At 48.9% G+C, this 14,455-nt stretch overlaps 2 protein-coding genes and 1 long non-coding RNA gene across 3 annotated transcripts in view; 1 reads left to right on the top strand and 2 right to left on the bottom strand.

Annotated features, from left to right (window-relative positions):
* LOC133078151 (uncharacterized) overlaps window positions 1–14,455 on the top strand; it is a 57,914-nt gene that overhangs the window by 7,876 nt on the left and 35,583 nt on the right. The window contains exons 2-4 of the long non-coding RNA XR_009697839.1: window positions 10,085–10,226; window positions 11,757–11,823; window positions 13,580–13,699. This is a non-coding gene — a long non-coding RNA (uncharacterized LOC133078151). The remainder of the gene's footprint in view (window positions 1–10,084; window positions 10,227–11,756; window positions 11,824–13,579; window positions 13,700–14,455) is intronic.
* Window positions 386–1,879, bottom strand: LOC133078147 (metallothionein-1E-like). Its single transcript, XM_061173062.1, has 3 exons — window positions 1,639–1,879; window positions 962–1,027; window positions 386–608 (listed from the first exon to the last, which is right to left on the bottom strand). Exons 1-3 carry the CDS (start codon window positions 1,664–1,666, stop codon window positions 517–519), a joined length of 186 nt encoding a protein of 61 aa, XP_061029045.1. The 5' UTR covers window positions 1,667–1,879; the 3' UTR covers window positions 386–516.
* On the bottom strand, window positions 6,343–7,262 carry LOC133078146 (metallothionein). The gene is made up of 3 exons (XM_061173061.1): window positions 7,133–7,262; window positions 6,772–6,837; window positions 6,343–6,548 (listed from the first exon to the last, which is right to left on the bottom strand). The coding sequence occupies exons 1-3, from the start codon at window positions 7,158–7,160 to the stop codon at window positions 6,457–6,459; spliced, it is 186 nt and encodes a 61-aa protein (XP_061029044.1). The 5' UTR covers window positions 7,161–7,262; the 3' UTR covers window positions 6,343–6,456.

Below are 14,455 nucleotides of genomic sequence, written 5' to 3'. Positions count from 1 at the left end.
TAACTGGAGGTGTGATTCCAACTTCTTTAGAGTCTATCAAGCCTAAAATCTATGAGGAAGTGAAGTTAGCCAGGGAAATCAGAGGATGGAAAATGAGGCATTGAGAAGTCACCAACCCTTGCCATGCCACCAACCCTTGACATGAGAATGGAGGGGACCTTGTATCTGCTCAACACCCTTAGAGCATCTGGTCTAATGCTCTTCCATTTTACGGAAGATGAACCCAGTGAGGGAGTGTGTCTTGTCTTAGGCACTCAGTTTGTTAGGGACTCCCATTTTGTTCCTGTACCCAAGTCTCTGCACTTCTCATCCAGTCTCCTACACCAGCCCTGGATGGCACAAAAGTCCTTATTCCCAATGCACAGAAAAGAAAGCCGAGTCGGAATAGTCTCAACAACTTTTATTACCACTTACATATTTCATAGGAAAGGGAATGTAGCAATCAAGTCAGAGTTGTATAAAAACGCAGGTCGGCCCGTGTTCCTCCATTGACACCGGGGCAGGCTTTCCGCGGCATCAGGCACAGCAGCTGCACTTGTCCGAGGCCCCTTTGCAGACGCAGCCCTGGGCACACTTGGCGCAGCCCACGGGGCAGCAGGAGCAGCAGCCTGGGGAGAGATGGGGGAAAGCGGATGTCAGTGATGACTTTCCCAGGCTCCTCCTTGCCCAACAGCAGCCCCCTGCCACAAGCCCTCAGATCCAAAGGACCCTGAGTACAGAAAAACATGCTCTGTTCCAAGACAGTTGGGAGCACCTTAGGGTTTGGCTTCCACTAGGAAATGGCTGCCCTGCCCCATCTAAGCCCAGGACAGGGCAGAAAGTCAGAAGCAGCAGTGACAGGTGCCGAAGGGCAAAGGAAGACCAGCCCCCGCCCCAGAGCCATACACTCAGAGCCCGCTCTGGGTTCCCTCCCTCACCCTAGCTGCAGCCCCCAGGTTCCCAGAGAAAGCCCCACACTCACTCTTCTTGCAGGAGGTGCATCTGCAGGCTTTGCAGGTGCAGGAGCCAGCGCAGCTGCAGGAGCCGCCTGCTAGGAAGGGAAAGGCCAACAGTGAGCAGGGAGGGGGATGCAGGAGCTACAGCAGATGGTCAGCAATCCCTCCCTGCAACCTCTTCCTGGGTGCAGGGCCCAGTGCTAGGAACTCCGGTCCAGCATAGAACAGACAGAAGTCTCACCCCTCCTTCTCTGCCCTTCTATGCAAAGGGCTGTGTACTGCCTTGTATTTACCCCACAGGTATGGTCCCAGGCTCCAGAGCCCATTCAGGATGCCTGGGTCTGGTGGCCAGGACCTTCTGTCTGAGCCCAGAAGAGGCAATGTCCCCTCGCACCCAGCACAGGGAATGCAGAGGCCTGGACAGAGCACTGCGGCCGACCCAGAAGTCCCCTGACACCTGGATGGTGTGGTGCAGAACAGCCTTGCGCCTCAGGCCTCTCGCCTCTGAAATGGAAGCCCCAGTTGGATGGAAACGCTCTAATGGGGCATGAAGGCGCTTGACCAGGGAGAAAGCACGTGCCGGGTTAACTACACAAGCCCACTTCAGCTCAAGCTCAAAATATTCCTCCCTCCTTCAAACCCAGGGATGCTTCTTGGTATTGGGGAAGGGGCATCCAAAGTTCCAGGGCCAGAAGTCCCTTACCAGTGGAGCAGGAGCAGTTGGGGTCCATTTGGAGGCGAGGTGAGGCGGGAGGTCCAAAGCAAGTGGCGAAGAACAGGGTCTTGGGCTGGTTGGGGGCGTGTTGGAACCTAGGAGCCGGGGGGTTCAGTTTATACGCAGAGGAAGCGGCCCGGGCGCAAAGGCCCCGCCCACGCCTTGCACGCGGCGCGCGGATCTGCGCCTGTTCAGCTTGCGGCGCCCATTCTGGCTGTGCGCAGCTGGCCGGGCCGAGCGCAGGGTTCCGTGAGCAAGGATTGGGTCGGTGTGCAGCGCTGCGGCCGCCCCTTTGGCGCTAGAACTCGCGGAGGGACGGTGTGCCGGGCGGCTCTCGGTGTCCCAGCTTCCCTGCCCGCCCCTTCCCAATTTTCCCAAGGTAGGCAGTCACCTTTGTTCCGGGATCTTCCAGGAACCCAGTCCCCCCTCTCTTTGCCACCCCAGGCCCCATTGCCTTTGTGCTCAAGTTCGTCCTTTCCGGAGCCCGTGTGCACCACCCCGCCCTCCCCCACCCCCACCCCCACCGCCACCCCGCCCCGGCCTGTGCTCACGTCCCTGGCTTGAAGGGGGCAGTGGAAAGAGCCGAGGGAGTTGTGTGCAGCGTCCCAGCGGCGGATGTGACGTTTGCCTCCCAGTACTTTTCCTTTCCCTGTGCCCAGAGGGACTTAGGCCCTATTTTTCTGTCTCAGTTTCAAGGCGGACGCTGGCCTCTGTCTGCTCCATCCTTCCTCCACTCTCTAAGTTTGAAGGGATGTACGGGCACATATGTCTGGATCCTTTGCACAAAACTCTCCAGAGACTCTCCACAGCCTAGCCAGCCCACCTCACTCCAGGGAAGTTGTTCAGAAAGTGGGATGCCTCCAGGAGAGGGATCATTTTAGGTGATAGGCAGATCTAGCATCTGCATATCAAGAAAAATAATTGTTTCCCTTTCAATATTACTGACCATTAGACAGCATTGTGTGTGTGTGTGTGTCCCACCTGGTTAATCATTTTTTGATCTTTCAACCCTCACAATGACTCAAAAAGAGGAATACTGTTATTTATGAGCCCATTTGGCTGGTGGGAAAGGTAAGTCACAAGGATGTTAAATAACTTGCCCAGGGTCACAGAGCTGGGAAGTAGTGCCACTGGATCTGAATCCAGTCAGCTTCCCAAGGGAAGAAGTTCAAAGATAAAGTTTTCCTTTGGCCCAGAGTTTTCCTTTTATGTATCTTCAACATCAGTGTACTGCTTGAAATCTTTTAAACAGAGATAAGGCTCAAGCTTATCAACTCTTCAGGCCCATGTCATGATTTTGTTTTCAAGGACCTAGATTGCCTTTTCCTGCTGCAAGACATCATACTGGTCCAGTACACTGATGATATTATGCTGCTCGGAGCTAGTTGCAAGAAGTAGCAACTACTCTAGGCTTATTGGTTAAGACTCTGCAATGGCTGTAAAAAAGCCTGTGGAATAGAGGAGATCCCTTAGGGCATCTCTTAGTACTACCCTGCCCTGTGATTAAAGTCAGTGAAAAACTACTATAACAAGCCAATCAAGGCAGGACTGATAAAGGCTCAGACCCTTCAAAAATGAAGGTTTGGGTCACCCCAGCATCCTAAAGAACCATGACCAACTGAGGTGCATGCAGGGAGCAAAGGGAATACAGAATAGGTAGTATAAGAAGATGTTTATAAATGTCAGCTGTGACCACATGACCAGTTCCAGAAACAGAACAGAAATGACAACTGTAATTGTTAGGAGTACTTCTTCATTATTTTGTTATAAATATGTTTCTATATATACAGCAAATATCTTTGTTTTCTTCCCTCTTTTATCCCCTTCTCATATAACATAGAATGTATTGACTTTACATTGTAGTATTTACGTATTGTTAACATCACAGTATTTGTTACATGATATCAAGTACAAAAGTGACCATCACCCAAGGAGTTTGCGTCCTTCTTTGGGAACAGTGTTATACATTTTCAGTTGTAGGTAGGATAGTTGTGTCATGTTAGGCAGAAGTATGACCTTGTTATTGTCTTTGTTGGGAGATTAAGTACGGTTTACGAAGTTGTGTGGGTGCTAGTTTGATAAGTGGTGGTCTATAATGGTTAGTTTTATGTACCAACGTGTTTTAGGCTGTCATGCCCAATCCTTGGTCACACACTAGCCTGATGTTGCTGTGAAGGTATTTTTCAGATGTGATTAACATTTAAATCAGTAGACTTTGAGAAAAGCAGATTACCCTTCATAATGTGGAAGGCCTCATCCAGTCAGTGAAGGCCTTAGAGAAAAACTGAGGTCTCTTGAAGAGGAGGGAATTGGGCCTCCAGACGGCCTTTAGACTCAAGATTGCAAGCAACATCAACTCCTACTGGAATTTCCGGGCTGCTGGCTAGCCCTATAAATTTCAGTCGTGCCAGCTTCCACAGTTGCATGAGCCAATTTCTTAAAATAAATCTCTCTCTCTCACTCTCTCTTTATCTCTCTCTCTATCTACCTACCTACCTACACCCTGCTGGTTCTGTTTCTCTGGAGAATGCTAATACAAATATATTTTAAAACATATAAATCATTAAAGGAAAAATGTTAAGTAAAATACTGGTGCAAGTGGTAGCAAAGGGCACAGACTGTTGTGCTCAGGGTTATAAATCCCCAGTGCTGATCAGTTGAGGACAACACAGGACACACAGCTAGGCACACCACCACTGCTTCTGTGTCTAGAGGTAAATAAATACCTCCTATGTTAATAATAATAATAATAATAATAATAAATGGCTAACATTATAGACCACTCACCACGTGCCAAGCACCATACTAAGTTCTTTACATGTACTAGTTCTTTAATCTTCTGAATCATATGCTTTTATTTTGCCCCTTTAAAAGTGGAGGAGACTGAGCCACAGAGAGATTATGTCCTGTGGCTATAAGTGACGCAGGTGAGATTGGCACTCATGCAGGCTGACTGCAGCATCATGCCCTCACCCACGATCTTACACCAGGACTTCATATGACAGATGAGGATGTTGAAAGCTGACACAGAGGCAGCAATGGGAAGAGCACTGAGCAGGCAGTCTGTATAGTTCTGTGACCTCTCTGGAATTCAGTTTCCCATGTGTCAAGCCAGGAGCACAATCTGTCCTTTTCGAAAGGTCCTTCTAACTCTGAATAGTGAGAGGCAGGATTTAGCATTCAGTGACATCATTATCTGCCAGCTGTGGCCAGGGGGTGAGGTCAGCTGTAGTGTAGGTTCAGACCTCTGACCTCTGAGCTGTGTGACCTTGGGCAGGTTGCTTAACCTCTCTGGAATCAGCACAATCACTCCAACCCCTGCACATTCACTCTCTCACTGGTTCCTGTGCAGATCAAACGACATGAAGCATGGGAATGGCTTCTGAGTCTGTCCAAATGCTGTGGCAGCATCTTGTCCTGGGGAGTCTCTTTGGAGGTCATCCATACTCCCTTTGGCACCGGATCAGCAAATTTCCAATCCCATCCTTAACCTCCAACCCAGAACAATGCTTCTAAACCAATGAGCTTTTCCCCAAGAGCTTGTTGGGAGCTAAAAGGTTTCTCTCTCCACGAATGTCAGTGTGGACAGAATGATCATAATGGCCACTGTTTATTAAGGCAGGACACTATCATTTAATCCCCACGTAGAGATATCATCTCTTTTTCACAAATGGGAAAATAGAGACTCAGATGTTGAGTAACATGCCCAGGCCATACCACCTGTGGCAAAACAGGCTGTGAACTGAGACGCCCACGCACTCAGCACAGGCTGGTTTCTGAAATCCCCTCTTCACACAGGGCATCTGTGGGCAAGCACGGTCTTGACTCTTGGGCCACGTGACTTGTCTTTCTCTTTTATTTTACATCAAATAGCCATTCCCTCCACAAATAGCCAGGGGGACTAACTGTTGGCATTAATTACAAGTCACAGGGCACCTCACCCCTGCCTAATAAACACCACCACACCCTCCAAACTGCAGAATCTGCCATCACCCAGCACGCACGGGCGGACATGAAATAGTCCATCTGGAACCAATTCTCAGGCACACGCCCTCTTCATGGGAAATGACTGTGTAATTCCCTCCACATCCCTAGTTATTTTGCTGCTTTCAAGTAGCCAAGGGCTGGATTTTGGAAGGACAGATTGCAATGGTGCTCAATGGACACCTTCGATGAACATGTGTGCGACGTTTTTAAATCTCTGATTTTGTTTGTTTTTCATATATTGATTGAAATTATGTGTGTGGAATCTAAAAACATGGGCTTTGTATTGTTCTATGGCATTTTTATAATGAAATGTTCCTTCACCACAGGGATTTTTTAGAAGCCCCATTTAGATTCAAGCAGGTGAGGGAGTTTTCCACCCCTTTAGTCACTTTCAAGACTAAAATCCAGCGAGGAACTGAAGTTGAACAGGGAAACCATGGAGAATGAGAATTCTGGAATGAGAAGTTTCTGTGCCACCAACCCTTGACTTGAAAACAGAGGGGACCCTTTATGTGCCCAGTGTCCTTATAGCATCTGGCCTAAGGCTCTTGCATTTTACAGAAGATGAAGCCCAGTGGGGTAATGTGGCTTGAACAAGGCACTGGGTTTGTTAAGGGCTAACATTTTGGTCCAGAAACCAAGTCTCTGTACTTCTAGCCCAGTCCCTCACCCCAGCCCTGGTCAAGTCGAGGAAAACAGCCAGAATAAAGCCAACCACTTTTATTATCATTCTTGTATTTTATAGGACAAAAAAAAAAAAGAGGAATGTAGGTTTGTACACATTGCTCTATTTACACCCGGGGCAGGCTCTCCGCGACATCAGGCACAGCAGCTGCACTTGTCGGAGGCCCCTTTGCAGACGCAGCCCTGGGCACACTTGGTGCAGCCCGGGGGGCAGCAGGAGCAGCAGCCTGGGCAAGGGAAGGAGGCGGCAGAAATGAGCGCTTGGAACAAAGGATTAATAAGGCTTCCCGTCCTCTCCAGTGGAGGCGCCACCGTCCCTAGGGAAGGGGCAACTACTGCCCTATTTAAATTCCCTTCCGTGTTGTAGAGGGCTGGGGGCTGGGGGCGTGGGGGGGGCGTGGCGGGGGGGGTGGGCGCGTTAGGGGTAGATGTAGAGAAAATTCCACTTACTCTTCTTGCAGGAGGTGCATTTGCACTCTTTGCATTTGCAGGAGCCGGCACACGTGCAGGATCCACCTGCAAAGAGAACGGCCGACATAAAAACGGTTCCCGGAGACTCGAACGCGGGCATGGGTGCTAGGAGCCCGAGTTTGAGTCCCAGTTCCACAACCAACTCGTGGAAACCTGGGCAAGCCACGAACTCTGATCTCCTTATCGGTCAAACGGGATCTCCTAGTTTAACTTAGAATAGAGGCGGGTACACCAAAACACTTTCGAAAGGGGCAGTTTGTTCCCGGAACGTGAGTGATGAGTCAGAAATTGCTTCTCTAGTTCTACAATCGACACCCAACCCCGAACCAGATCTCCTTACCCGCGGCGCAGGAGCAGTTGGGATCCATGGCGAGAGGAAGCGGAGGCTGGGGTCCGGAGACTGCGGCACGAAGGATGGCAAGGACGTCGAGGGGGCGTGCTGAGGCGGAGGGCGCCGTGGGCTGCCTTTATAGCGAGAAGGAGCCGGGGCGAGTGCAAAAGCCCTCCGGGGCGGGCGCAGCCTGCACACGCCCCGCGCTGAGTCACTGGCGGCCCGCGCGGCGCCCCGAGCTGTGCACACGGGCCACCCGGCACCAGTTCTCAGTAGCCGCCCTACGTGCGCCTCGGCGAGGGAGGGCCGGGTGCAGAGCGCGGACCCCGCGTGCAGGGCTGGCCCGGGCTGTGCGCGGAGCACCCTGACCCCTGCCCTTCGCTGTGTGCGCAGTTCCCGCCACCGCCTTCCCCCTGCCCCAGCACGCCCTACCCCCACTCTCCCCACCGCGTCCGGTGCCCTGTGCTTGAACCTGAGTAGTTAAGAGAGTGGGTATTGCGGATCCTGCTCTGGCGGAAAACCGGTGGGAAGTCAGGACAGATTAAAAAAAAAAACTCTGCACCCGTCAAGGCTTAAAGATTGTGTAGCATCATATTAAACCCGTGGGATGGTTATTGATGACATACTGTATATCGAGTGCTTTAGCATGCGATAGGGAAGGTGTAAGCGTGTTATGTGCGAGCTCTCATTTAATCCTCTAACAACCCTGTGAGGTAAGGACTAGTCATCATTCCCATTTTAGAGTATGGAGGCCCAGAGAAGTTAAGTAACTTGCCCAAGGTCACAGAGCTAGTGAGTGGCAGAGCCTGGTTCAAATCAGTGGGCCCAGCAGATGCTGAAGTCCCTCTAAGGGTAGACATCACCAACAGGGGAGAATAAGGATCAAGAAGCCACAAGCCTTGTACTCAGGAAACTCATAGTCATGGGGGCAGCCTCATGGGTGTGTGGGAAAAGTAATACCAGGGTCATGGCTAGGATGGAGGCAGGGGGAACAGAGGGGAGACCCAGTCCAGCCTGGGAGGAGGTGGGCCAGTCAGGTGGGCCATTGCCTTGGGCCTGAGGGTGAGAAAGTCTTCGCCAGGCAGGGGAAGAGGAAGGAGTTGTATTCCAGCCCGTGGAAGAAGCAGCCGGATGGAAAGTTGGCATTCCCATGGAACATTTGGAAGGGAAAACCTCACAAGAACTTTCTTCCCCAGTGGATGCAGAGGGGAAGAGTGGAAGTGCGGTCCAAATTCCTTTCTGGGGAGGTACATCCTGCTTCCCTGCTGGCACATGTCTGGCTGCTGTGAAATGGATCTTAGATCATTATCCTGGGATTGCCCAGAGTGTGTCATCAGATGAGCAGGTTACTGGAAGGTTGGTGGCAGGTTTAGGGAATGCTGGTTGCTGCAGTGGGGAGTTTAGTGAGGAGGTGGGCGGAGGACAGGCCGTCCTCGCAGCATTTACTGTAAAGTCCTGTGGAAATGTCTTCACAGCTCAGCTCAGACGTCACTTTCTCCTGGGAGCCCGTCCTGACCCCTGTGCTAGGTCAGGATGCCTGTGGAATGTGCTGGTAAACAGCTTGTCCTTTTCCTTCCTTCCATGTCTGTAATACATAGGAAAGTGTGTGATTCTGGGATCTTTGTCCCTCCACACCTACCTGCCACTGAAAACACCAAGAGCACTCACTGCCCCTGAAATGTGCTTCCAGCCCTCAGCCCAGGGCCAAGTTTACAGTTGGTGCTTAATAAATATTTGTCAAATCAATTAATAGGGGTAAATCCCCTGATGTGTCCTCCCTTCCCAGCCCTGCCCCCCGGCATTAGGGCCGATTACAAAATGAAAGTAAAAAACTTGTTTTTCACCACTCTGGGACCTGTGTGGTCACTCAGAAACTCCAAGCAGGGCAGGAGAGTTGAACTGTCAGAAGGACTAATTTCTAATTGTCACTCTGCCACCCACTTGCTGAGTGACCTTGGGGCTGTTATGGGCCAGGGCTCCCCTGAGCATCAGTTTACTCATTTGTCAAATGATCAGATTGTACTAGAATTTGAGGGTCACATGCAAACATGCTCTGATTTTAAAGCCAAGGTCTCAGAAATCTCGCTGTGTCTGGCAGCCCCGTGGACCGAGAGCACGGAAGGGCTGCTCTTTGGATGGTGGGCAGATTTTGCTGTTGTTGTTGTTACATACGCACCCACATTATATGCAAAATTCCTGGTTTCTTATAAATCAGATGGTCACTTGTCCACTCAGGGGAAACAATCCAACTCAATGAGGAGACAATAACGCTTGTTTTTGCCCTGTAAATTATTGAATCAAGCCCTGGGTTTGGGCCATCTGTGTTGGCAGTAAAATTTGTTTTCAGTTCTAAGCTGTCTCTCTTAAGTCATTTTGACTCTGAGAGGAGAGGGATGACCAATCGGCAAAGGTGAAGGGCAGCCCAGGCCCAGTTTTGCTCATCTCTGTACCCCTGTAAGCCTTGTGGGACAGAGGTGGAGAGGAAGGACTTTCTAATGCCTGCAGTCCTCATGTGGTAGGAAGTGAGGAAAATGAAGCCAAGCAGCATAAGATGAGGAAAAACACCCCTCTGCAAATTTGGTGTGAGTTATCAGTATGAGGCAATGATGTGGCCCTAGTCTGCATTAATAGAAGTATGCCATCCAGAATGAGGGAGGTGATTTTTCATCTCTTTTTAACTGCAAATGTGGATATTTTTAGTTCTGCTGCTGAGTCATCCATTCATCCTTACCCTGTGACGGTACCCTTAGGCTTCCTTTGTAGAATCACTCTTCCCTACTCCTAGTCCACGTAGGCTAAGATGGATGGATGGAGTCGGCCCCATTCGTGGGCTCCCAGGAAATTCCATCTTCCTGGACATAGTGATTGGCTCTGATTGGGTCACCGAGCCATGAACCGGAGAGAATCAATGGAACTCCTCCTGGAAATGCTAGGAGAATGACAGATACTCTTTCCATCTAGGCTTCAACCTGAAAGGGTGTGAAGCTGAGTTTCTAGAGCCTTTGTCTCCATGAGAAAGAGCCTGAGAATAAATTTATCGTAAAGGAAATGGAGCCTGACAATATCATTGGAGCACCTGGATCCAGCCAAGCCTGAAGCCACTGTGAGTCCAGAATTTCCTTTTTTGTTTAAATCGTTCTGGATAGATTCTTAACTGGCACAGTTGGGCAGACCACCCTGAGGGCTGTGTTCATTATTGGGCTTCAACAGTCCAGAAGACAGTTGATCACAATAGTCCTAAGACTCAAAACCCCATCATGTGAGCAACAACTGAGAGGGGTGGGCAGGTTCAATCTGCAAGAAAACAGTTACCTTCAGATATGTGGACAGTGGTTGCTCCTGTAGCCGTACAACAAATCACCCAAAACTGCAGTTTAAACAACAGGCAATTAATTGTCGCTCCTGGTTTTGTGGGTCAGGAATTTGAGAAGCGCTCATTTGGGTGATTCTTTTGTTTTCATGTGTCACTGTCTGAGGTCACTTGGTGGCATTCAGTTGGTGGATGGGCTGGTCTGGAGGATCTAAGACAGCTTCACTCACGTGTCTGGCACCCTAGCAGGCGTGGCTGGAGGGCTGAGCTCAGCTGGAACTAAAGACCAGAGCTCCCTCATGTGGCCTCTTCAGCATGGTGGCCTCAGGGCAATTAGATTCCTTACATTTGGCTCAGGGCGCCAAGGGTGAGAGTCCCAAGAGACAGGAGTGGTAGCTGTGAGTCTCTTAAGCCCTGGGCCCTGAAACTAGCACAGGTCACTTTCACCACTTTCGATTGGTCAAGAAGCCACAGAGCCTGCCCAGATTCGAGGGGAAAGGATGAAGACCCCAGGTCTTGATGGAAGGAGTCAACATGTTTGCAATTATCTCTCATCTGCCATAGTAGTCATGGGGCATAATATTGAGCACGTACTATGCATCAGGACATTCTGAGTTTATTTCACTTAGACCTCGGCACAGTCCTACAAGGCAGATGCTGTTAGTATCTCCATTTTACAGATGAGGCACTGAAGAGTTACATGGCCTGTTCAGGGTCACACAGCTGTAAGTGGCAGTGTGGGGATTTGAACCCAGGACTTCCTGATGCCACACCTACATGTTTATGGCATGCTGAAAAGAAGAGAATAGACTTGTGCTCTGTGGTCCCAAGGGCAGTACCAGGAATAAAGATTCTGCTCTGGGTGGGAAAGGCCTTTCTTGCAATTAGAGCTGGTGACAACTTGGAAGGGACCGCCTTGGGAGATAGTTTCCTGTCACCATGGCAATAGGAACAGAGGCTGGTGGATTCTGGCATTAGATGGTGGGATAGAAAGAATAGATATATTTATTGTGAAAAGATCATCAACATCGTGGAGGTGATGAACTAGCCTACCTCTGCAAGATCTCCTTCCAAATCACCGACGCCCTGAGCACCTCTGTCACCACCGTCATGCACACGCTCATGAAAGACACCCTTGCCCATATATACACACACATATACACATATATAGTTTAAATTTCCCTTTTAATGTGATTAGCATTATACTATACATATACCTCGGGTTTTTTTCCCTACTGAATGGTAAGATGTGGTGGTCTTTCCATTGCAGATGCGTTTTTATCAGATGTTCATTATGACCATTTTTATACTTCACTCCTGAAGGATATTTAGCTTGTTTTGAGGCTTCTGCTGATACCAACGATGGGACAGTGAACTTCCTGGGTTGAAGGTATGTACGTTTTAAACTTGAGTAACTACTGTTAAAATACCCTCCAAATTTCTCTTCAAGACCCTGCTTTCACTTCTTTTGGGTATATACCCAGAAGTGGAATTGCTGGATCGTAAGGTAATTCTCTTTTTAATTTTTGGAGGAACCACCATTTTACATTTCCTCCAATAGTGCACAAAGGTTCCAATTTCTCCACATCCTTGCCAACACTTATTTTCTGTTTTTTTGTTATTTTTGTCTTCCTGATACTGGTCATCTGCTACGGTCTGAATATTTGTGTCCTTTGGGGTCATGAGGGTAGAGCTCTCATGAATGGGATTAGTGCTTTTATAAAAGAAACCCCACAGAGCCCCTAGTCCTTTCCACCATGTGAGGATGCAATGAGAAGTCTTTGACCCAGAAAAGGGGCTTCACCCAACCATGCTGGCACCCTAAACTCAGACTTCTAGTCTCTCAAACTGTAAGAAATAAATTTCTGTTGTCTATAAGCCGCCCAATCTGTGGTATTTTGTTACAGCAGCCCAAAGGGACAGACACTATCCTAATGGGTGTGAGGTAATTTAGCTTTGTTTTGATGCTTCTTGTAACACAAGGCAAGCCAGAAACAAACAGAGAAGACAAGCATGGTTAGGTTTAAGAGCCTAGACTTTAGTCAGACAGCCTGGGTTCATATCCTGGCTCTACCACATTCTAGCTTTGTCGCCTGTTAAGCACAAGACAGCAGGCTCAAAATGGAGTTGCTTATGCTAAGCCCCATGTCACCAGGGACTTCGGCTCTCCCTGAAATCTTTAACCAATCAGAAATCACCTGATCAGCACTTGTTAGGTAATCTGCCTGAGAGGCCCCTGCCATCCCCTGAAGGAAAGTAACTGCAATAACCAACCTGCTTTTTTGCCTGTTATGACTTCCTTGTTCCCTTCTAGCTATAAAAGTCTTTCGTTTTGTGCAGCTCCTCTGAGCTCCTTTCTATCTGCTACATTGCATGCTGCCCGATTTGAATAGATATTTGCTCAAATCAACTCTTAAAAATTTTAATATGCCTCAGTTTATCTCTCAGTAGACTGCATGCAGATTACCCTAAGCCCTATTGCCCCATCTGTAAAATGGGTTTAATAATCATACCATTCTTCTAGAGTTGTAAGGATCAAGTAAGATAATGTACTTAAGAGAACTTTGTACAAGATAATCTCACATTTATCAATCTTTTTGGTGTCTTAGTTAAAAGAGGTACCTCCACCCCAAAGTAATAAGCATTCTCCTATTTTCCTCTTCCAAAATCTTTTACAGATTTGATTTCGCTCCTGGGTGTTTAAGTCAATTGAAAATTATTTTTTAACTGATATGCAAAGGGGTAGCCCATTGTTTCAGCACTTTTCACTAACTAGTGTATCCTTTCACTGCTGATTTCATGTCTCTTACTTGCAGCTGCACTGGGGTCTATTTTTGAATTATCCTCTCTGTCCAACTGATCTATTCTGAGCTGACACCACTTCCTAGAGCTTTAGAACAAGTACTGGTATGCAGTTAGAACAAGCCTTTTTTGTTGTTCCTTTCCAAAACTGGCTTGGCTTTTCTGGCACTCTGTTTTTTGAAACTCAGCCTGTTAGGTTAAAATACAAAATCCTGGTGGGCTTTTGAATGGACTGTCCTGATAAAGTAACTTGGAGGAAAACTGACATGTTTGCAGCACTGTGTTGTCTTAACTGGGAAACTTTTCTCTGCCAGAATTCTATTTTTCTTTTCCATTCAACCCAGGTAGATCTGCGTGTTCCCTTTTATCAAGGACTGCACCACAACTACCGTGGATTAAAGCACTCATTACCCTACTTCCCCTTGAAGAAGGAAGGAGCTGGACACAAACTGCCAAATGAGAAGGTTTGAAAAGGAGCTGAACAATCTGTTTCGGGGAGACAGGCTGCTAGGGCGGTGACCTTGGAAACGCAGCTGACGGTTTGCCAAGGCAGGGCCCAGGCCTCCTGGCCTCTCCTCTAATGACCCTGAAAACAGGCAGCTTTGCAGGAGCAGCTAGAAAATTACAGAAACCGCGGGCCTTTGGGGCTGGGGGCTGGTTTTAACTTCCCCCAACCCCATTGTACAGATGCAGAGAGTGAGGCTGAGAGGCAGGAGAAAGAGATAGACCCATATGGGTCTGGTCTCCCCTCTTTCCCCAGAGTTAAGCTTGACTTGGCAAGAGGGTCAAGTGCCATATGAAGGTGTGGGAGGATGTCCTCAGCCCCCGAAGTTCCATCCGAGTCCCAGAAAGACCAGTGGCCAATCTCAGGATTTTATCTTCCAACTGAGCCATCCCATCAGATGAGGCTCCTTCTACCCTCCATGTCCTTCCCCTTTAAGAAGAGACCAGTCCTTGGTTTATGCCATTCATAGGATTTATTGTCACTTGCCAGTGGCTAGCAGGGGAAGGGGACACACTGCCGAGCCTCACCACGGGGACAGGTGGCGCTGGGCCACCCAGCACTATTTACACACGTTTCGCACGGGGCACGTCCTCACTGGCAGCAGCTGCACTTCTCCTCAGCTTCGGCACCCTCTCCGCCTTTACACACACAATCCTTGGCACATTTCTCACACTCTGTGGGGCAGCAGGAGCAGCAGCCTGCAGATAAAATAGGG

The sequence above is a fragment of the Eubalaena glacialis genome, chromosome 18, assembly GCF_028564815.1.
Source record: "Eubalaena glacialis isolate mEubGla1 chromosome 18, mEubGla1.1.hap2.+ XY, whole genome shotgun sequence".
In the NCBI taxonomy this organism is placed as follows: Eukaryota; Metazoa; Chordata; class Mammalia; order Artiodactyla; family Balaenidae; genus Eubalaena; species Eubalaena glacialis.
Note: the sequence above shows the minus strand (reverse complement) of the source record. Positions and strands in the feature narration are given on the sequence as shown.

What these genes read in the sequence shown, in the direction of transcription:
- LOC133078147 (XM_061173062.1), bottom strand. Translation starts at nt 1,666, where the DNA reads ATGGACCCCAACTGCTCCTGCTCCACTG. An exon ending in CAACTGCTCCTGCTCCACTG is followed by an intron (nt 1,028 to 1,638) that starts GTAAGGGACTTC and finishes CCTTCCTAGCAG; the next exon opens with GCGGCTCCTGCAGCTGCGCT. An exon ending in ATGCACCTCCTGCAAGAAGA is followed by an intron (nt 609 to 961) that starts GTGAGTGTGGGG and finishes ATCTCTCCCCAG; the next exon opens with GCTGCTGCTCCTGCTGCCCC.
- LOC133078146 (XM_061173061.1), bottom strand. Translation starts at nt 7,160, where the DNA reads ATGGATCCCAACTGCTCCTGCGCCGCGG. An exon ending in CAACTGCTCCTGCGCCGCGG is followed by an intron (nt 6,838 to 7,132) that starts GTAAGGAGATCT and finishes TTCTCTTTGCAG; the next exon opens with GTGGATCCTGCACGTGTGCC. An exon ending in ATGCACCTCCTGCAAGAAGA is followed by an intron (nt 6,549 to 6,771) that starts GTAAGTGGAATT and finishes TCCCTTGCCCAG; the next exon opens with GCTGCTGCTCCTGCTGCCCC.